Source organism: Neoarius graeffei, chromosome 7 (assembly GCF_027579695.1).
Source record: "Neoarius graeffei isolate fNeoGra1 chromosome 7, fNeoGra1.pri, whole genome shotgun sequence".
NCBI classification, from domain to species: Eukaryota; Metazoa; Chordata; class Actinopteri; order Siluriformes; family Ariidae; genus Neoarius; species Neoarius graeffei.
In genome coordinates, this window is record NC_083575.1 from 9,825,768 (window position 1) to 9,845,607 (window position 19,840).

Sequence of the window (19,840 nt, forward strand, 5' to 3'; positions counted from 1 at the left end):
GGATTATATTTCTGTCTTGTCAGTTACAGCTTCATCCACTAGATGGCAGCCTTCGACAGATTTACACTGAACAAAGGCAGATTCGGAGCAAACCTGGCCTGAGGAGCAAGCTGAACAGAGGCCTGATTTTCTTTTCTTTTTTTTCATCAATAAAACAAGTGGTCAATATGATGCACAAACACAAAAAACAAACCTGCGCTGAAAGGCTTCGTGGCATATTTGCGCAATCCTGAATGCCGCAGAAAACGTCGAAACAGACCAGATTCTGCACGAACTTCAAAATCACAGGGGACTGCTGGAAAAAAGCAACCTGGGAATTTCAGCACACGCCCGCCTTCTGTGATAATTTCTGTCGGGAAAGGAACATCGCTGAATGAGAATATTCAATCGGACAGGTATTAATGTTGCCAGGTTTTTTTTTTTTTCCATAAATAACCTTTTCGAATTGGCAATGATGATTTGATCCGCCATTATGAGTTGAGGAAAACGAGTCAAAATTATGACTATGACATAAAAATGGTGCCTCGTTGTATTTGTAATTATTATGATTACCGAACGCAAGACCTGAACTTCTGTGCTGAGGGCTTCATGCAGCTTCTCCAGCTCCTTATGTTCCTCGAGCTGTTTCCTCAGTCTTCAGTGCGCGCACACACACACACACACACACACACACAGAGAATGAATCCTGCAATTATGGTTTGAATTAACTGTAACTGAGGTAGCAAAAAAATCCAAGCAGGCAGAGAGTCTGGACAGAGAGAGAGAGAGAGAGAGAGAGAGACCACCAAATTTAACACAAAATGGTGGACAAGCTCTATTTATTTATTTATTTATTTCCTTACTTGCGTGAAGCAACAGTCACAATGACACTGAGGCAGTGTGACTCTGTTCTTGTTATGTCGAAAGTAATTGTTTGGAATGGAATGGAATGGAATATACACTCACAGGCCACTTTAATAGGAACTTGTTCTTGATTCAAAAGGTGATGTTATACAGTACGGGGCAACTTTTTGGGCAATGTTGCCCGGCAACGGGCAACCGAGTGAGACACAGGGCAACAGACAATTGGCAATAACCAATCAGACAAGAACAAATCCATTGCCAGGGAGACAGATACCGCAAAGACGGACACTGAAACCCTTGCAGCTGTCACTTCTGTCTTGGCTTCAGCCTTTATTTCACTCAAGCAGGGATGAGAGTGGGCGGTCACCAAAAAAGCAGAAAACAAGATGGCGCCCGAAGCCGGGGGTCTGGGAGGGATACCCCCCCAGGAAAAGTTTGAAAAATAAGGCCTTACAAACCACTTTTCCTGCAATCTGAGCTGTAGTAGATAAAAAAATCTGTTGTCTTTTTTATATATTTACATGAAAATATGTTTCAAATAAATAGGAGTATTGTTTGAATTCAAAATAAAATCACATTCTACATTCAATGGTATGGTTATAATTTATGATCTAGAGGTCTGCGCGGGTTGGATTTTTCAGTCCCGCTCCCGCCCACTCCCGCCCGCAAAGAATTATGATTTTCAGTCCCGCTCCCGCCCGCGCCTGCCATATTTTGTCCCGCTCCCGCCCGCAAATCCCACATGATGCAGACGTTCGCGTTATTTCTCAGGAAAGTTCTTGTCTTGACACAGCGTGATGGTGCCCCGCCCCCTACTTTGAGTGGATTTGAGCATAAATATCTACAGCTCACGTTCACATTTGTTATTATTTACCTTGTTTCTGAATTCAGCATGTAGTGTCTCTAATAATAATAATTAGTGCTGTCAAGCGATTTAAAATATTTAATCGCGAATCGCACATTTTTGTCACATGAGAAACCATTGTAATTCTCTGATCAGCATAAAAAAGTGAATGGGCTTGCTTTGTACCATGAGTGAAGTGATTTACTGCTTGAGTTAGTCTACAACTCTAATCAGAGAGACAGGTTACACAGTGACGGTAGGCTTGACTCAATACTATCCCAGAAATCCTTCCTGTAATATGCAAATTTGGCCACCTCTGATTGGACAGCCAAATTTGCATATTACAGGAAGGATTTCTGGGATAGTATTGAGTCAAGCCTACCGTCACTGTGTAACCTGTTTAAAACACGTTTTTAGTTAGCGGGACTGCAGCTTATCACCACTCCCACCCGCGCCTGCCTATGTACACTCCCGCTCCCGCCTGCCTATGTACACTCCCGCTCCCGCCTGCATATGTGCACTTCCGGTCCCGCCCGTGCCCGCAATGAGCTTTCAAAATTTGTCCCGCGCCGCACTGCTTTGCGGCGGGTCCCGCAGGACTCCCGCGGGAGTGCAGGGCTCTATTATGATCAACAAAAATGACAAACTAAATTCACATTAAACTTCAGTTCTATTAATTATCAAAAGGCTCATATATTAAATAAAATTTCTTAGGGAGAAAAGGTCAGTCACCCGACCTGATGTCCCCATTAGTTGCATATGATTTAAAAGTCTTTTGAAATATTTAAGTTTTCAAAACTGCCAGCATTAATTCAGATTTACTGACCATCATATACATGTTCAATGTATTAAATCAAACGAATGCTAAGTTTATGGGATAATGTCTGTGTACACTTTATACAATTATTTATAGTTCACAGTCACTTCTCATTTTCATTTAATCATTTCAACTTCTTCTCCAGCTTTTTGGCCAAAGACAAAAGCTTGTCAGTCCTCTCTGTTTTTTATACCAGCATCGATTTCACGTACCTTCGCTTCGTCTCACTTGTCAATTGTATTCGGCATTTTGAGTAAAAAAGCCGATACAAAAGAGAAACGTATTTTTGAAGCGCAGCGACGATGAACATGTGCAAGTTTCGATAAAATAGAACGATGCGGGTACTTTTGTAAGAACTGTTATGATTGGCTTTTGTTCTCTCCCACACTCTTGTAAGAACTGTTATGATTGGCTATCATGCTCTCGCCAGCGATGTTTTGGCCAATTACATTGTAGATAACACGTATTCTACCGCAAGACTTAGCGAGACTAAAGATGGTGAAAATGTAAACATGTAACATCGTCGTACGCTTGAGTATCACGAAGGAACGTACCCCAACCCCCCTCAATGGAAAAAACATCTCAACGGATTTGGCATAATATCGATTTTCGCTCAGAAAAAGCGGAAATCCGCCAAAAAGCGGAAAACTCTCATCCCTGCTCAAGTATCAATCACTTCTGGAACAAAACTGAATATAATCAGAAGATAATTAGCCATTATTTTAACATTTATAAGTTAAAATAACCACATTATTCTGTTAATAATAAACACTTTAAATCTCGTTAAAAATGCTACATCACAAACACACAATTGTTTAATTCTCATCTTAGCAAAAAAGAAAAAAGGACACGGACCAGGAGATGGCTGCCGAGGAGGAAAAGGGGCTGACCGAGCTCCTGAAAGGATTTCTTTCTTTTTTATGTCCCAAAGTCTGTACTGTTTTGCACAAGCAGCCGTGCTCTGTGTGTGAATTAGATCAGACGATAAGTTAGACAATCTCTATCACAACTCACAAAAATAAAAATCATGAGCTGTCCATCACTTTTAATTTGACGCAAGACAGCTAACGTTATCCCTACTGTACATAGCTAGTGATAACTTTCAGCTAACTATGTTAGCAAAAACCATCGCTAGTTAGCTAAATCCCATTCGGTCTCTATGAAGCGGTGGTTAGAGAACGGCAGTTTACACTTAGCTGAAAAAAATAATAATAATCGATGTCTTAATTACAACCTGAGCAAAAAAAAAAAAAAAAACAGATGTCAATTGACTCTTTTCTATTGAGATTGGGCAACATTGTTTCTTTCTGAATGGTTTTGATAATCTCTGGCAACTTTTTGAGATAAGCCAATCAGAACGCGAGTATCGAGTCATGTGACCTCCGGTGAGGTTCGGATCAGAAATTTCAAACAAATATGGCGGCCGCTCAGTGTCAGTGGAGTGAAGAGATGGAGAGACTCCTCATCTGTTTTTACGCCGGTAAGTTGTTATTTTAATATTCTATATGGAGGAATTTACCTCACCAAAGCTCTAAAAAACAACAGACAGCTTGATTAAATGGTCACAGCAAAAATTAAGACATCGATTTTTTTTTAGCTAACTGTAAACTGCCGTTGCTAACTGTTGTTGCCCATTGTTAGTTGCCCTGAAAAGTTGCCCTGTGTCTTACCTAGTTGCCCGTTGCCAGCAACATTGCTCGGCAACATTGCCCAAAAAGTTGCCCCGTGTATCATCACCATAAGGGCGTATTCACACCTACGTTGTTTGGTCCGGACCAAACGACCAAACGAACCAAATTTCCCTTGGTCCGGACCTTTTGGGTTGGTCTGAATACAAACCACCAAACTCTGGTCCGGACCAAACAAGCGGACCGAGACCGAACTGCAAGGTCGGACTCGGTCCGGACCAAAGGAACCCTGGTGCGGACCTTTTGGAGGTGTGAAAGCAGACCGGACCTAATCCGACAGTTTTGCTTTTTTGTACCTCGGGAGCTTCCGTCGTTTGTCGAGCATTATGGGAAACAGAGTCTTGACACTCCACTGCAAAGTGCAAACACTGTTTCGGGTGTCAAGGGAACCTTACAACAGTCGTTCAGTCATTCAGACCAGTGGTAGGCTAGACTACAGAGTACAAAAAATGAGTAGGGGGCAAACGTGGGCCGAGGAAGAAGCACGTACCCTTGTGGATATATGGGCAGATGTCCACATATCTGAGCTTTTGGAGAGAACACACACAAATGCCGACGTGTTTGCTGTATTCAGTGAGAAAATGAAGGAGAAGGGGTTCACGTGCTCCCCAGAACAATGTCGGCTAAAAGTGAAGAAACTCCGTCAGACCTACATTAAAATCAGGGACATTCTTTCAAAAAGTGGCGGGACTAGCGACTTGCGTGAAGAGCCAGAACTGTCACAACATGATGTGCGCTCATCAGCGCTATCCTCCGTGACTACTTTTGAACTTAACGCTTTGTGCGCGTGTCGTCTCTGACCAATAGCTGAACGACCTCAGGGCGCGCGGCTTTGTTGACAGATTTTGGTCCGCTTACTAAAATTTACAGTGTGAAAGCGAACCGCACCAAAATGAAAAAATAAAAAAAACATTTGGTTCGGACCAAAGCAAGTGAACTATCGAACGATCCTGGTCTGAATACGCCCTAAGATTCCTGTTCTTGGCTGCAGGAGTGGAACCCGCTGTGTTCTTCTGTCCTGCTGTTGCATGCTGAGATGCTTTTCTGCTCACCACGGTTGTAAAGAGTTGCTCTGAGCTACTATATCCTTCCTGGCAAAAAAGCTTGAACCAATCTGTCCATTTTCCTCTGACCTCTCTTATCAACAAGGCGCTTGTTTCCACCCACAGAACTGTCCCTCACTCGCTCAGCGTTTTTTGTTTTTCGCACCGTTCTGTGTCAACTCTAGAGACGGTTATGTGTGAAAACCCCAGTTTCTGAAATACTCAAACTAGCGGTCCATCTGGCTCAAACCAACACCCGTGCCACAGTGAAAGAAAGTCGCACTTTGAGATTACAATTTTTCCCATTCTGATGTTTGAACACTGTCAACATTAAAGCCTAGGTCACAACCGTCCGTATGTGCTCCTACGGCCGGTCTATGTGCAAAAAACGCAAGAAACGCACAGAGGGCGCGCGTGTGACGTGCTGATTTTCGAGCCGTAGACTGGCCGCAGAGGTTCTTTGTCATGTCAAACAAACTCTACGGGCGCTTACGTTTTTTTCAGGTTGCAAGACAAACTTGCGTCTTTCTCCATGAACAAAAAAAACGCAGCGATTTGGGAAACGCCAAAAATCACACGGCCAAAAAATCATACGTCCGGTTGTGACCTAGGCTTAACTGAAGCTCTTGATTTGTATCTGCGTGATTTGATGCATCGTGCTGCTGTTAAGGGATCGGCTGATTAGAGAAACAGCGGGTGGACGTACCGGTACGCATAGACATATAAACATAGACGCCGCATTCTGCGTAGAATCATACGTCATCCTCGCCGCCATATTGGATGTGGCAAAGTGGAGATTCTTCAGCCGTCTCTGGTATAGCGTCTAGACAGTAGCCGAGAATAAAGATGCCTCATTCATGTGCTGCGTTTAACTGTACCAACAGGTTTACCGTCCGAACAAGATCACATGGGATTACCTTTCACAGGTGAGACTGGAAAAATACTTTTCATTGTATTTGGTCATTATAACGTAATTTTACGAACAGATTTTTCTGACTTTGTGGCTAATATGAAGGATTTGGACAGAACAGGTCAGACAGTCAGGATCAGAGAAGGAGCTGTTCCTTCAGTCTGCAGTTTCCCACCGGGTAGGTGTAGAGTTATCAGCAGTGAGAATTAGATAATACAGTGCCACACTATGATGAACGTTTTTGAACGTATGATGAATGTTTTTAACCTTTCTGAATGTGAAGGAATCAGTGATGTATTTTGTTTTGGTATGACGTTAGAACCTGGCCGAACTCAGTTTGGCGCTCATTCAGCTCACTTTATTCAACGAGAGTAGGTCTGTGTGGTGACTCAATAAATAAAACAGTACATTTTTATTTTCATTCACTATTTCCAGTTTTTCCATGATTTCCATCATTTATCATATTCAGTCTTGTTGGTTGGTTATTGTGGCCTCAGGTTTTGGTAGCTTGCTACGGTATGCTGACTGATTAGCTTACCTGAGCTATCTATCGCGTATCTGTCGCTAGTTTGCAGTGTACAGGGTATTTCGCACACTATTTATAACCATCACATTAAAAGTTACAGTGGTGCTTGAAAGTTTGTGAACCCTTTAGAATTTTCTATATTTCTGCATAAATAGGACCTAAAACATCATCAGATTTTCACACAAGTCCTAAAAGTAGATAAAGAGAACCCAGTTACACAAATGAGACAAAAATATTATACTTGGTCATTTATTTATTGAGGAAAATGATCCAATATTACATATCTGTGAGTGGCAAAAGTATGTGAACCTCTAGGATTAGCAGTTGATTTGAAGGTGAAATTAGAGTCAGGTGTTTTCAATCAATGGGATAATAATCAGGTGTAAGTGGGCACCTTGTTTTATTTAAAGAACAGGGATCTATCAAAGTCTGATCTTCACAGCACATGTTTGTGGAAGTGTGTCATGGCATGAACAAAGGAGATTTCTGAGGACCTCAGAAAAAGCGTTGTTGATGCTCATCAGGCTGGAAAAGGTTAAAAAACCATCTCTAAAGAGTTTGGACTCCACCAATCCACAGTCAGACAGATTGTGTACAAATGGAGGAAATTCAAGACCATTGTTACCCTCCCCAGGAGTGGTCGACCAACAAAGGTCACTCCAAGAGCAAGGCGTGTAATAGTTGGTGAGGTCACAAAGGACCCCAGGATAACTTCTAAGCAACTGAAGGCCTCTCTCACACTGGCAAATGTTAATGTGCATGAATCCACCATCAGGAGAACACTGAACAACAATGGTGTGCATGGCAGGGTTGCAAGGAGAAAGCCACTGCTCTCCATAAAGAACATTGCTGCTTGTCTGCAGTTTGCTAAAGATCACGTGGACAAGCCAGAAGGCTATTGGAAAAATGTTTTGTGGATGGATGAGACCAAAATAGAACTTTTTGGTTTAAATGAGAAGTGTTATGTTTGAAGAAAGGAAAACACTGCATTCCAGCATAAGAACCTTATCCCATCTGTGAAACATGGTGGTGGTAGTATCATGGTTTGGGCCTGTTTTGCTGCATCTGGGCCAGGACGGCTTGCCATCATTGATGGAACAATGAATTCTGAATTCTACCAGCGAATTCTAAAGGAAAATGTCAGGGCATCTGTCCATGAACTGAATCTCAAGAGATGGTGGGTCATGCAGCAAGACAACGACCCTAAGCACACAAGTCGTTCTACCAAAGAATGGTTAAAGAAGAATAAAGTTAATGTTTTGGAATGGCCAAGTCAAAGTCCTGACCTTAATCCAATCAAAATGTTGTGGAAGGACCTGAAGCGAGCAGTTCATGTGAGGAAACCCACCAACATCCCAGAGTTGAAGCTGTTCTGTACGGAGGAATGGGCTAAAATTCCTCCAAGCCGGTGTGCAGGACTGAGCAACAGTTACCGGAAACGTTTAGTTGCAGTTATTGCTGCACAAGGGGGTCACACCAGATACTGAAAGCAAAGGTTCACATACTTTTGCCACTCACAGATATGTAATATTGGATCATTTTCCTCAATAAATAAATGACCAAGAATAATATATTTTGTCTCATTTGTTTAACTGGGTTCTCTTTATCTACTTTTAGGACTTGTGTGAAAATCTGATGATGTTTTAGATCATATTTATGCAGAAATATAGAAAATTCTAAAGGGTTCACAAACTTTCAAGCACCACTGTATATGTGTTGTTTTGATGCCTGTTTGTTTCCCAAATATATACGTGTGTGTGTTAATGGGTGAATAAAAGGCATCGAGTTAAATATTATTGTAGAAACGGGCTTTATGAAGTTCAGTCCATTTACTTGCATTGGTTTACGGGGAGGATTTGCCACATCCAATATGGCGGACACTCTGACGTATCCCAGCAACGGGGCCACCAGCTCAATGCGGCGTCTATGTTTATATGTCTATGCCGGTACGGGTGTTGCTAATAAAGTGTCCCGTGAGCATATATCATAATTTTATTGTAAAATTATCGTTGTGACTATTTCTAAGTGTTCCAAGTCATTATAGGTCATGAAGTTGTTCATCTCCTGTGTGTGAGTGCTGTGTGTCCCAGTGTGACTCTCCTGAATTCACTCCATGTGCGTTTGCTGTGGTCTTTGACTGATTATCCTACTGTGTTCACCTGTTCCACGTTGATTAGTTTAGTTATTTCTGCTCTATGTTCAAGTCTCATCGTGTCCTTTTTTTTTTTTTTTTTTTATTTTATCGTCCCGTGAGCAAAGCCTTGCATTTTGACTTCACTGTATTCGAAAACCCGTTTTCGATAAAACAGTGTGATTCATGTAATAGTCGTTTCGCCCAATCCATTTAATTCAACCCAATTTTCCGTGCTGCCTGTTTCGAAGACAGGCGTCTTTTCAGCGTTCGATCTCGCGCAACTGATCGCCTGCGTCTGAAGCAAGAGCCATTTGAAACTGATTTATAGTTACACCAAAGAGGAACGGCTGCATCTTCAGGACTTCCCGGGGCTCGAATCCGCTTTGCTGTTAATGAGAGAGGTTTGTGTGAACATCGATGGTCGTACATATGATTTACACAGCTGTGGGGGTGCTTCCTGTCAGAGACACGGTACGTATCGATCCCTTCCCCTTCATCGAGGACATGATATACCTACTAGACGTCGTTGTGAAGGGGAAGGGTTATCCGTTTGCCTGACTCGGGACCGGATTTCATGGTTAATATAGATCAAAGGCTTCATTAAAGGGATGGGCTTGGTGGTGTATTATTTACGTGCTTATTGAGAGGACGACAGACAACGAGATGAATGAAGGGGCTGCTTGTGGGTCAGAAGGAAAACGGTCCAGGGGAAATAAACCGCAGCTCCACTCTGATGAGTATCTGACATATTGATTGTGCCTTTCCTGCTTCTGAACGGCACTTTTCCCTTCGCTTACCTGAGGCAGGTGCTGTCTGTCTGAGGTTTCTGAACGGCGATTTGCCTCTCAGTCTTCAGGGACTCTGTGAGAGCCGATGCCTCCTCCAGCTCCTTCTCCAAACCTGTGCAATATTGAGACACTTTTCAGTCAACACTGTAAAAAGCACCTGTGTTTGAAGCAGCATCCTGTTTTCTCCTTCACCCGCGAGATGTGACTGCAGCCCCTGGAGCTCTGCGGTTAAAGAGTCCCGCTCGGTTCGCAGTGAGATCAGCCAGGGGTTTTCCTGCTTCATCCTCTCCATCTCTAAGAATTGTACAGTTAGGATTTTTACAGTCAATACAGTGATGCCCATCAAAGAAAGTGGTCAAATGATAAAGTGATGCTGAGAAGGACAAAGCTATCGATTTTTTTTTTTTTTTTTATCTCCCATTTCATACCTACACTACCGTTCAAAAGTTTAGGGTCACCCAGACAATGTTGTGTTTTCCATGAAAAGTCACACTTTTATTTACCACCATAAGTTGTAAAACGAATAGAAAATATAGTCGAGACATTTTTCTGGCCATTTTGAGCATTTAATCGACCCCACAAATGTGATGCTCCAGAAACTCAATCTGCTCAAAGGAAGGTCAGTTTTATAGCTTCCTTAAAGAGCTCAACTGTTTTCAGCTGTGCTAACATGATTGTACAAGGGTTTTCTAATCATCCATTAGCCTTCTGAGGCAATGAGCAAACACATTGTACCATTAGAACTAGGGCTGTAACGATATGCGTATCGAAATCGAAAACGCGATACGCAGAGCCACGATCCGTATCGCGATACAAGAAGGCAGAATCGCGGTACACCCTTTCAAACTTCTCCTCAGCCCAAAAACAGAGGCGCTTCCAAACTTCAATTTATGAATACTTTACTTTTTTATTTAAATTACATTTTAAACTTACTTAAATTACTTTTATTTTTTATATCTATTAGTAAGTCGTTTTTTCGCCGACCTGCGACAATCTTCTGCGAGTCACGCAACGTCCACACTCGCCACTGGCAGAGCATTCATTTCTTTTAAGCGGTCGCCATTCTGGTTGCGACGCGGGGAGCGAATCTGTAAACAAGCAGCTCATTGGCTGGCTAGGTGTGCCACAAGCCAATCACAATCACTTGACCGGAAAGGCATGCAGTGTTGCCAGATTGGGCGGGTTTAGGTGCTTTTTGGCTGGTTTTGAACATATTTTGGGGTGGAAAACGTTAGCAATATCTGGCAACACTGAAGGCATGATTGTCTGCTTGGGCGGAAGCCTTCTGCGGCAGTTACATTTTGACATGCGAGCAAGGTTTCACCATAAAAATTCCGTAATTTCCATCTGTTTTCCGCGATCACAGAAAATCATTGGCCCTATGAGAGTGAGACAGTGAGAGAGCCCCCCCCCCCAAAAAAAAAATCTTAACGGATTTACACGATTTGGAAAAATGACTTTTTCAGAACCGAAAAAAACAGAGCTTCCGGCTCAACAGTATTATTTTGAGAAATAAAACAATCTTTGGATAAACATTTGTTCATTTTTGCATACATATTACTTATTCTCTGCAGTGGTCTGAATTATTTGTTCTTAAATAGTTAATGTAAGTAAGTAAATGTTAATAAGTCAAATTTACTACTTTAAAAAACATTTTAAAAAATCGTAGGCGTATCGAATCGTGGGTCAAAAATCGCGATACGAATCGAATCGTGAGTTGGGTGTATCGTTACAGCCCTAATTAGAACACTGGAGTGAGAGTTGCTGGAAATGGGCCTCTATACACCTATTGCACCAAAAACCAGACATTTGCAGCTAGAATAGTCATTTACCACATTAGCAATGTATAGAGTGGATTTCTGATTAGTTTAAAGTGATCTTCATTGAAAAGAACAGCGCTTTTCTTTCAAAAATAAGGACATTTCAAAGTGACCCCAAACTTTTGAACGGTAGTGTATACACAGGCAAACAATCCAAAACGGCAGGCGAGATCAAAAACGAGAATACAGGCAAAAGGGTCGGCCGAGGCGCAAATAGTACATCAAAGGCTTAGTGAGGACAAGAACGAGAAACAGGCGCAAGGATCGTGAACCAGGAAATCAAGACAACGGGTATAAAGGGTCGGTAAAGCGTACATGCGTATCGTAATACTTCGCGATGCAAATGCATCAGCACAGTCCTTAAAGTGCTGATGACACGAACATGACTCTATGCAATTTCTTAAATAAACTATACAACATGGCAAACATGTTAGATTTCTGTTATAATTACGTGAAAAGAAGCTGTTGTTACGCGAATATCCAACTTTTAATTGCACAGCGCAAGAAAACTGGGTCCGTGGCTCGCGGCCATGCTGTGACGTCAGCGGAAGAACACGCTGCGGTTCACTGGCTGTTCTACTCAATGGAAATGGCGCATGAAAACGCCGGTGAACTCTCTAGTGCTAGCTCTTCAACAACCAAATACTGGTACTTTAAGCAGTGATCATGATGGCATGATTTTATCTGATTTTAAATAAATGAGATTGATAATAATGTGAATGTTCACAACTAGTACATACAAACTCTGCAGCTTCTGATTCAGCAGCTGCGTCATACTCCGCAAAAACATCAGCAAGAACCTACAATATAAATGGAAATGCAATACACTAAGCTCAAATGACTTTTGGAAAGTATAATTTCTAAATTTTTTCTACATATTCTTGAAGTCAGTCATCGGGGTACTTGCTACCGTTCCCTAACAACGCATGGCAAAGGGTAAAGTGTAGTGTTGCTACGAGTACTTGCTAAAGCCTCCGGTGGAAGATCCTCGATGTGCTGATAAGACGTACAGTTCTATATACAGTGGTGCTTGAAAGTTTGTGAACCCTTTAGAGTTTTCTATATTTCTGCATAAATATGACCTAAAACATTATCAGATTTTCACACAAGTCCTAAAAGTAGATAAAGAGAACCCAGTTAAACAAATGAAACAAACATATTATACTTGGTCATTTATTTATTGAGGAAAATGATCCAATATTACATATCTGTGAGTGGCAAAAGTATGTGAACCTTTGCTTTCAGTATCTGGTGTGACCCCCTTGTGCAGCAATAACTGCAACTAAACGTTTCCGGTAACTGTTGATCAGTCCTGCACACCGGCTTGGAGGAATTTTAGCCCATTCCTCCATACAGAACAGCTTCAACTCTGGGATGTTGGTGGGTTTCCTCACATGAACTGCTCGCTTCAGGTCCTTCCACAACATTTCGATTGGATTAAGGTCAGGACTTTGACTTGGCCATTCCAAAACATTAACTTTATTCTTCTTTAACCATTCTTTGGTAGAACGACTTGTGTGCTTAGGGTCGTTGTCTTGCTGCATGACCCACCTTCTCTTGAGATTCAGTTCATGGACAGATGCCCTGACATTTTCCTTTAGAATTTACTGGGATGATTCAAAATTCATTGTTCCATCAATGATGGCAAGCCTTCCTGGCCCAGATGCAGCAAAACAGGCCCAAACCATGATACTACCACCACCATGTTTCACAGATGGGATAAGGTTCTTATGCTGGAATGCAGTGTTTTCCTTTCTCCAAACATAACGCTTCTCATTTAAACCAGAAAGTTCTATTTTTTTCTCATCCAGCCACAAAACATTTTTCCAATAGCCTTCTGGCTTGTCCACGTGATCTTTAGCAAACTGCAGAAGAGCAGCAATGTTCTTTTTGGAGAGCAGTGGCTTTCTCCTTGCAACACTGCCATGCACACCATTGTTGTTCAGTGTTCTCCTGATGTTGGACTCATGAACATTAACATTAGCCAATGTGAGAGAGGCCTTCAGTTTCTTAGAAGTTACCCTGGGGCCTCTGTGACCTCGCCGACTATTACACGCCTTGCTCTTGGAGTGATCTTTGTTGGTCGACCACTCCTGGGGAGGGTAACAATGGTCTTGAATTTCCTCCATTTGTACACAATCTGTCTGACTGTGGATTGGTGGAGTCCAAACTCTTTAGAGATGGTTTTGTAACCTTTTCCAGCCTGATGGGCATCAATAATGCTTTTTCTGAGGTCCTCAGAAATCTCCTTTGTTCGTGGTATGATATATTTCCAAAAATGTGTTGTGAAGATCAGACTTTGATAGATCCCTGTTCTTTAAATAAAACAGGGTGCCCACTTACATGTGATTGTCATCCCATTGATTGAAAACACCTGACTCTAATTTCACCTTCAAATGAACTGCTAATCCTAGAGGTTCACATACTTTTGCCACTCACAGATATGTAATATTGGATCATTTTCCTCAATAAATAAATGACCAAGTATAATATTTTTGTCTCATTTGTTTAACTGGGTTCTCTTTATCTACTTTTAGGACTTGTGTGAAAATCTGATGATGTTTTAGGTCATATTTATGCAGAAATATAGAAAACTAAAGGGTTCACAAACTTTCAAGCACCACTGTAATACACAAGTGTCACGATAATCACAAAACAGATGCAAATTGTTAAAATACCTAATTTTTAAGCAATCATGTGTTGATTTCTTCCGAATAGAATCTATGATAGCCTACCCTCTTTACCCTTTGCCTCTCGTTGCTAGGCGGCAGTTACATGAAAGCTGCAAGCTTTCACAAGCAAATACATGACTGATATCACGCCGACTTTATGATTACATTTATGATTATCATGAATGTGTACTCTATGATGTGTACTCTATGAGCGCTCTGGAGCGAGTCACTTCCAAGATGGCCGCGCAGACCGCAGTGTTACTATTTTTAGCATCATGTCGGAGCACTCTATAGCTTTACGTACCTTTATCTTATGTCGTTTCTCAACACATGTTCTGACAGGAGGACGGTCTTTGGAGGAGTCGCCTTGTCCCAGGCGACTGCTGGATCCGGCATAGCTACTAGTAGACCCCCTCCGGAATACTGTAGGCACTGCTGATGGTAGTAACACACGTTTGTGCTGAACTGAACGCCCAAGAGATTCTTTTAAGCTGGGAAGGGTGTCAAAACAATCCAAATCGAAGTGTTCAGAGCACAGGACGGATGTTGGTGAGGGCTCCCACTTGTCACGAGTGCACCTGACTTGCTTCACCCACTTCGCATGCAGCTCGGGATCTCTGGGAAACTTGAATAAACTTACCCCATCCTTGTGGGTTTTGGAGCAAAAGCCGGCAACACAACGCGAAGGCATAATAACTAATATATATATATATATATATATATATATATATATATATATATATAAAATGTCTAATAAAAATACTAATAATGATAAACTGAACACCTGTCGCATCAACAACAAACTGGTAAGTGAGGAGGAAGGTTCTTTCGCTGACGTCATATAGCCCCTCCTCCTCCTTCGTCTCCTGGGTGCTGCAGCCCCGTCAAATTTGCCCAAATAGCCGCGTTTTTTATCATAACTTGTAAAATAGGCGCCTTCGTGAATTAATATATGGATCATCGGGAATTACTTTTTATGTTATAAAACATCGCCAAAGATGTCAAAAACGTGTCATCAGCACTTTAAATAGGCAAACACATACAGTAGTTCCTTAACTGAGCTCAGGTGCGCCTTGTTCACGGTGCGCGTGCTGGAGTCCACTCGGTGCGCCTTCGGGTGCACGCGCCACAGCGCGCAGGACTGACACTCCATCACTGATGAAGCTGGCAAATCTTGAAATTAATCTAAATTGGAATGATATGGCGATCTGGCTGCTGTGTAAACAGTTTTCAAAATGGCGGCGCTGACACTTCACGTTTGAAGTCTCGCACAAGTCTCGTGAAGACTGCATGGATAAGCGACGCCTGCCGTGGACCAAACGAACTACATTCAACATGGCTAAAATCCGAAAAGGCTGATAAATGTAATAGAATATGCCAATACGAGTCACGATATAAGGTTAATAAAATGAAAACGTTATTGAACGTAAGGACATTTCAAAGTGACCCCAAACTTTTGAATGGTAGTGTATAAGACGTACGGTAACTGAACATTGAGCTCTGTGGAAGGTCACATGACCGTATACAGTATATTGAGCTCGAGGAGACAGTTCAACACGTGTGTAATCCTGGAGCTGCCCGTTTAACGTGCTCAGTTAAAGAATTCAGGAAGTGCAACAATCTACCTTCGGTGAGTGCCTCAGCTTCCGTCTGGAGACTCTGTATTTCAGATCTGGTCTGACTCTGGAACGCCATGTCCCTGTTTCTCAGCAGGTTAAATTCGCTGTTGAAGGTTCTGATCGCATGCATGAACTTCTCTTTCTCCTCTGCTGCCTCTTTGTTTATTCGCCCCTGCAGGTTTAGTAAGAGTGGCAAACATGTCATTTTCATTTCTTTTCCACTCCAAGGCCCCGGTCCCACAACACCGATAACTATAACTCCAACCATGACCATACCTCTGCCTGAATTTAGTTCCAGTCTGGAGCAGTCACACCACAACTATAATATCGGTTGGTCCTGCCACTCGAGGAAATACATAAATGCATGCAACTTAGGAATAGTCATGGAAGTTTTTTCCAAGTAGTCGCACATTATTCCGGATCATACTGTACAGCTTGGACTTCAAAACAACCCGTGCACACACTGGTGTATGATATAATACGCAGGGATGAGAGTGGGTGGTCATCAAAAAAGCAGAAAACAAGATAAAGGTATGCGAGGGCGCCAATCTGGGAGGGATACCCCCCAGGGAAATTTTGAAAAATAAGGCCTTACAAACCACTTTTCCTGCAATCTGGGCTGTAGTAGATAAAATATACATATATATATATATATATATATATATATATATATATATATAAATCACATTCTACATTCAAGGGTATGGTTATAATTCATGATCAACAAAAATGACAAACTAAATTCACATTAAACTTCAGTTCTATTAATTATCAAAATGCTCATATATTAAATAAAATTTCTTCGGGTGACTGACCTTTTCTCCCGATGTCCTCACTAGCTGCATATGATTTCTTCAAAAAGTCTTTGGAAATATTTAAGTTTTCAAAACTGTCAGCATTAATTCAGATTTACTGACCATCTATCATATACATGTTCAATGTATTAAAGTGCTGATGACACGCTTTTGACATCTTTGGCGATGTTTTATAACATAAAAAGTAATTCCCGATGATCCATATATTAATTCACGAAGGCGCCTATTTTACAAGTTATGATAAAAAACGCGGCTATTTGGGCAAATTTGACGGGGCTGCAGCACCCAGGAGACGAAGGAGGAGGAGGAGCTATATGACGTCAGCGAAAGAACCTTCCTCCTAACTTACCAGTTTGTTGTTGATGCGACAGGTGTTCAGTTCGTCATTATTAGTATTTTTATTACACATTATTGTGTTGCCGGCTTTTGCTCCAAAACCCACAAGGATGGGGTAAGTTTATTCAAGTTTCCCAGAGATCCCGAGCTGCATGCGAAGTGGGTGAAGCTAGTCAGGCGCACTCGTGACAAGTGGGAGCCCTCACCAACATCCGTCCTGTGCTCTGAACACTTCGATTTGGATTGTTTTGACACCCTTCCCAGCTTAAAAGAATCTCTTGGGTGTGCAGTTCAGCACAAACGTGTGTTACTACCATCAGCAGTGCCTACACAGTGTTGCCAGATTGGGAGGTTTCCCGCCCAGTTGGGCGGTTTCAAGTGCATTTTGGTGGGTTTTGAACATATTTTGGGCTGGAAAACGTCAGCAGTATGTGTTGCCAGATACTGCTGAAGTTTTCCAGCCCCAAATATGTTCAAAACCCACCAAAATGCACTTGAAACCGCCCAACTGGGCGGGAAACCTCCCAATCTGGCAACACTGCCAGTATTCCGGAGGGGGTCTACTAGTAGCTATGCCGGATCCAAAGACAGTCCTCCTGTCAGAACATGTGTTGTGAAACGACATAAGATAAAGGTACGTAGAGCTATAGATTCTACATGATAATCATAAATGCAATCGTAAAGTCGGCGTGATATCAGTCATGTATTTGCTTGTGAAAGCTTGCGGCTTTCATGTAACTGCCGCCTAGCAACGAGAGGCAAAGGGTAAAGAGGGTAGGCTATCATAGATTCTATTCGGAAGAGATCAACACAATTCTAGACTCCCAGAAGAGGAAGAGCTAGCACTAGAGAGTTCACCGGCGTTTTCATGCGCCATTTCCATTGAGTAGAACCAGAGTAGAACAGCCAGTGAACCGCAGCGTGTTCTCCCGCTGACGTCACAACATGGCTGCGAGCCACGGACCCAGTTTTCTTGCGCTGTGCAATTAAAAGTTGGATATTTGCGTAACAACAGCTTCTTTTCACGTAATTATAACAGAAATCTAACATGTTTGCCATGTTGTATAGTTTATTTCAGAAATTGCATAGAGTCATGTTCGTGTCATCAGCCCTTTAAATCAAACGAATGCTAAGTTTATAATATCTATGTACACTTTATACAATTATTTATAGTTCACAGTCACTTCTCATTTTCATTTAATCATTTCGACTTGTCAGTCCTCTCTGTTTTCCTTTTTCTTTCATTGGCAAGCTGCTCCTGTGTTTTTACATGGCCTAATCTAACAGATGTGGGTACGCTTGTAAGAACTGTTATGATTGGCTATCATGCTCTCGCCATCGATGTTTTGGCCAATTACATTGTAGAGAACACGTATTCTACCACGAGACTTAGCGAGACTAAAGATGGCGAAAATGTAAACAAGTAACATCGTCGTAGGAATGAATTACGCTTGAGTATCACGAAGGAACATACTGTACCCCAACCCCCCTCAATTAATGAAAAAAAAAATTCTCAACGGATTTGGCATAATATAAAAAGGTCGATTTTTACTCAGAAAAAGCAGAAATCCGCCGAAAAGCAGAAAACTCTCATCCCTGAATACGGATAGGTCACGGACCGCGGAAATATAAAAAAAAAGGATACAAAATACGGATTTTAATACAGGTGCATCCTGGATGCTAATAATTTACAAATTGGTCACGGTCGTTTCAGTATATTACAGATTGGTTCCCGATTTCATACGGATGATGCATCACGGATAAAAATTAAGACGTCGGAAACAATGAAATGTTTGGACTGCCGAAGTTAATAATTAAATTCATAATCTTACCTGCATTAATCAAGTATGTTTACTTTATTAATTTACGAATTATATTTCACGGAAAATCACATATCCGTGAATAAAAGATCCGTGCTTTGTATTATATTTTTTATTTTCCGTGAATCCATATTCCGTGACTTCATGATGCAACAAGGATGGACAAAGATGCCCGAGAAAAACAGGCTGTGCTCAGACAATGTCACATTTAAACGATTACCTGATTGGTTAGATGTTTTATCGGATCAGGTTCAACACTGGAAAAAATGGTTCCAGGAGCAATCTCACTGATACGGATAAACCCAGGCCTCGGCTATAGGAATCGTTCTCGGTCTGGTGTGACCACCGACCACATAAACTCCAGGGTACCGATTTATTTGCAGTTATCGTTATTGTTGTAGTTACAGTTATCAGTATTGTGAGACTGGGCTTTAACTTCTCAGTGATGAGCTGGCCATCCTTCTCTTGCAAACAATGACTCAAAATAGAAGAACAACTGACCTCCTATATGTTTATAAAATTTGGTAGAACAAATCTGAAAAACTGGGAGTAAATCTGGACTAATTCTGACCTCTAGTGGTTCAAGTCTGCTATTACAATTCATGATTTATGGCCTTACTAAATAAGATTAGATTAGATAGAACTTTCTTGATCCCTTTGGGAGAGTTCCCTCAGGGAAATTAAAAAAGAACGAGATCTCCATACCACATAACAAAAACAATAATAATTATTCTTATTATTTTGTAAAACACATTTCATACAGGGCGGCACGGTGGTGTAGTGGTTAGCGCTGTCGCCTCACAGCAAGAAGGTCCGGGTTCGAGCCCCGTGGCCGGTGAGGGCCTTTCTGTGCGGAGTTTGCATGTTCTCCCCGTGTCCGCATGGGTTTCCTCCGGGTGCTCCGGTTTCGTTAACTGGTGACTCTAAATTGACTGTAGGTGTGAGTGTGAATGGTTGTCTGTGTCTATGTGTCAGCCCTGTGATGACCTGGCGACTTGTCCAGGGTGTACCCCGCCTTTCGCCCGTAGTCAGCTGGGATAGGCTCCAGCTTGCCTGTGACCCTGTAGAAGGATAAAGCGGCTAGAGATAATGAGATGAGATGAGATTATTATTTTGTAAAACACATTTCATACAGGGCGGCAGGGCTCGAAATTAACTTCTTTTC

General features: G+C 41.9%; 1 protein-coding gene across 1 annotated transcript in view; it reads right to left on the reverse strand.

Annotated features, from left to right (window-relative positions):
* Nucleotides 1-319: 319 nt before the first annotated feature.
* The window catches only part of ccdc172 (coiled-coil domain containing 172), a 52,610-nt gene continuing 33,089 nt past the window's right edge, over nt 320-19,840 (reverse strand). Inside the window, exons 4-8 of the mRNA XM_060924595.1 lie at nt 15,711-15,876; nt 9,786-9,887; nt 9,603-9,705; nt 553-634; nt 320-349 (exon numbers count right to left, since the gene is read on the reverse strand). Coding sequence (XP_060780578.1) covers nt 320-349; nt 553-634; nt 9,603-9,705; nt 9,786-9,887; nt 15,711-15,876 — 483 coding nt within the window. The remainder of the gene's footprint in view (nt 350-552; nt 635-9,602; nt 9,706-9,785; nt 9,888-15,710; nt 15,877-19,840) is intronic.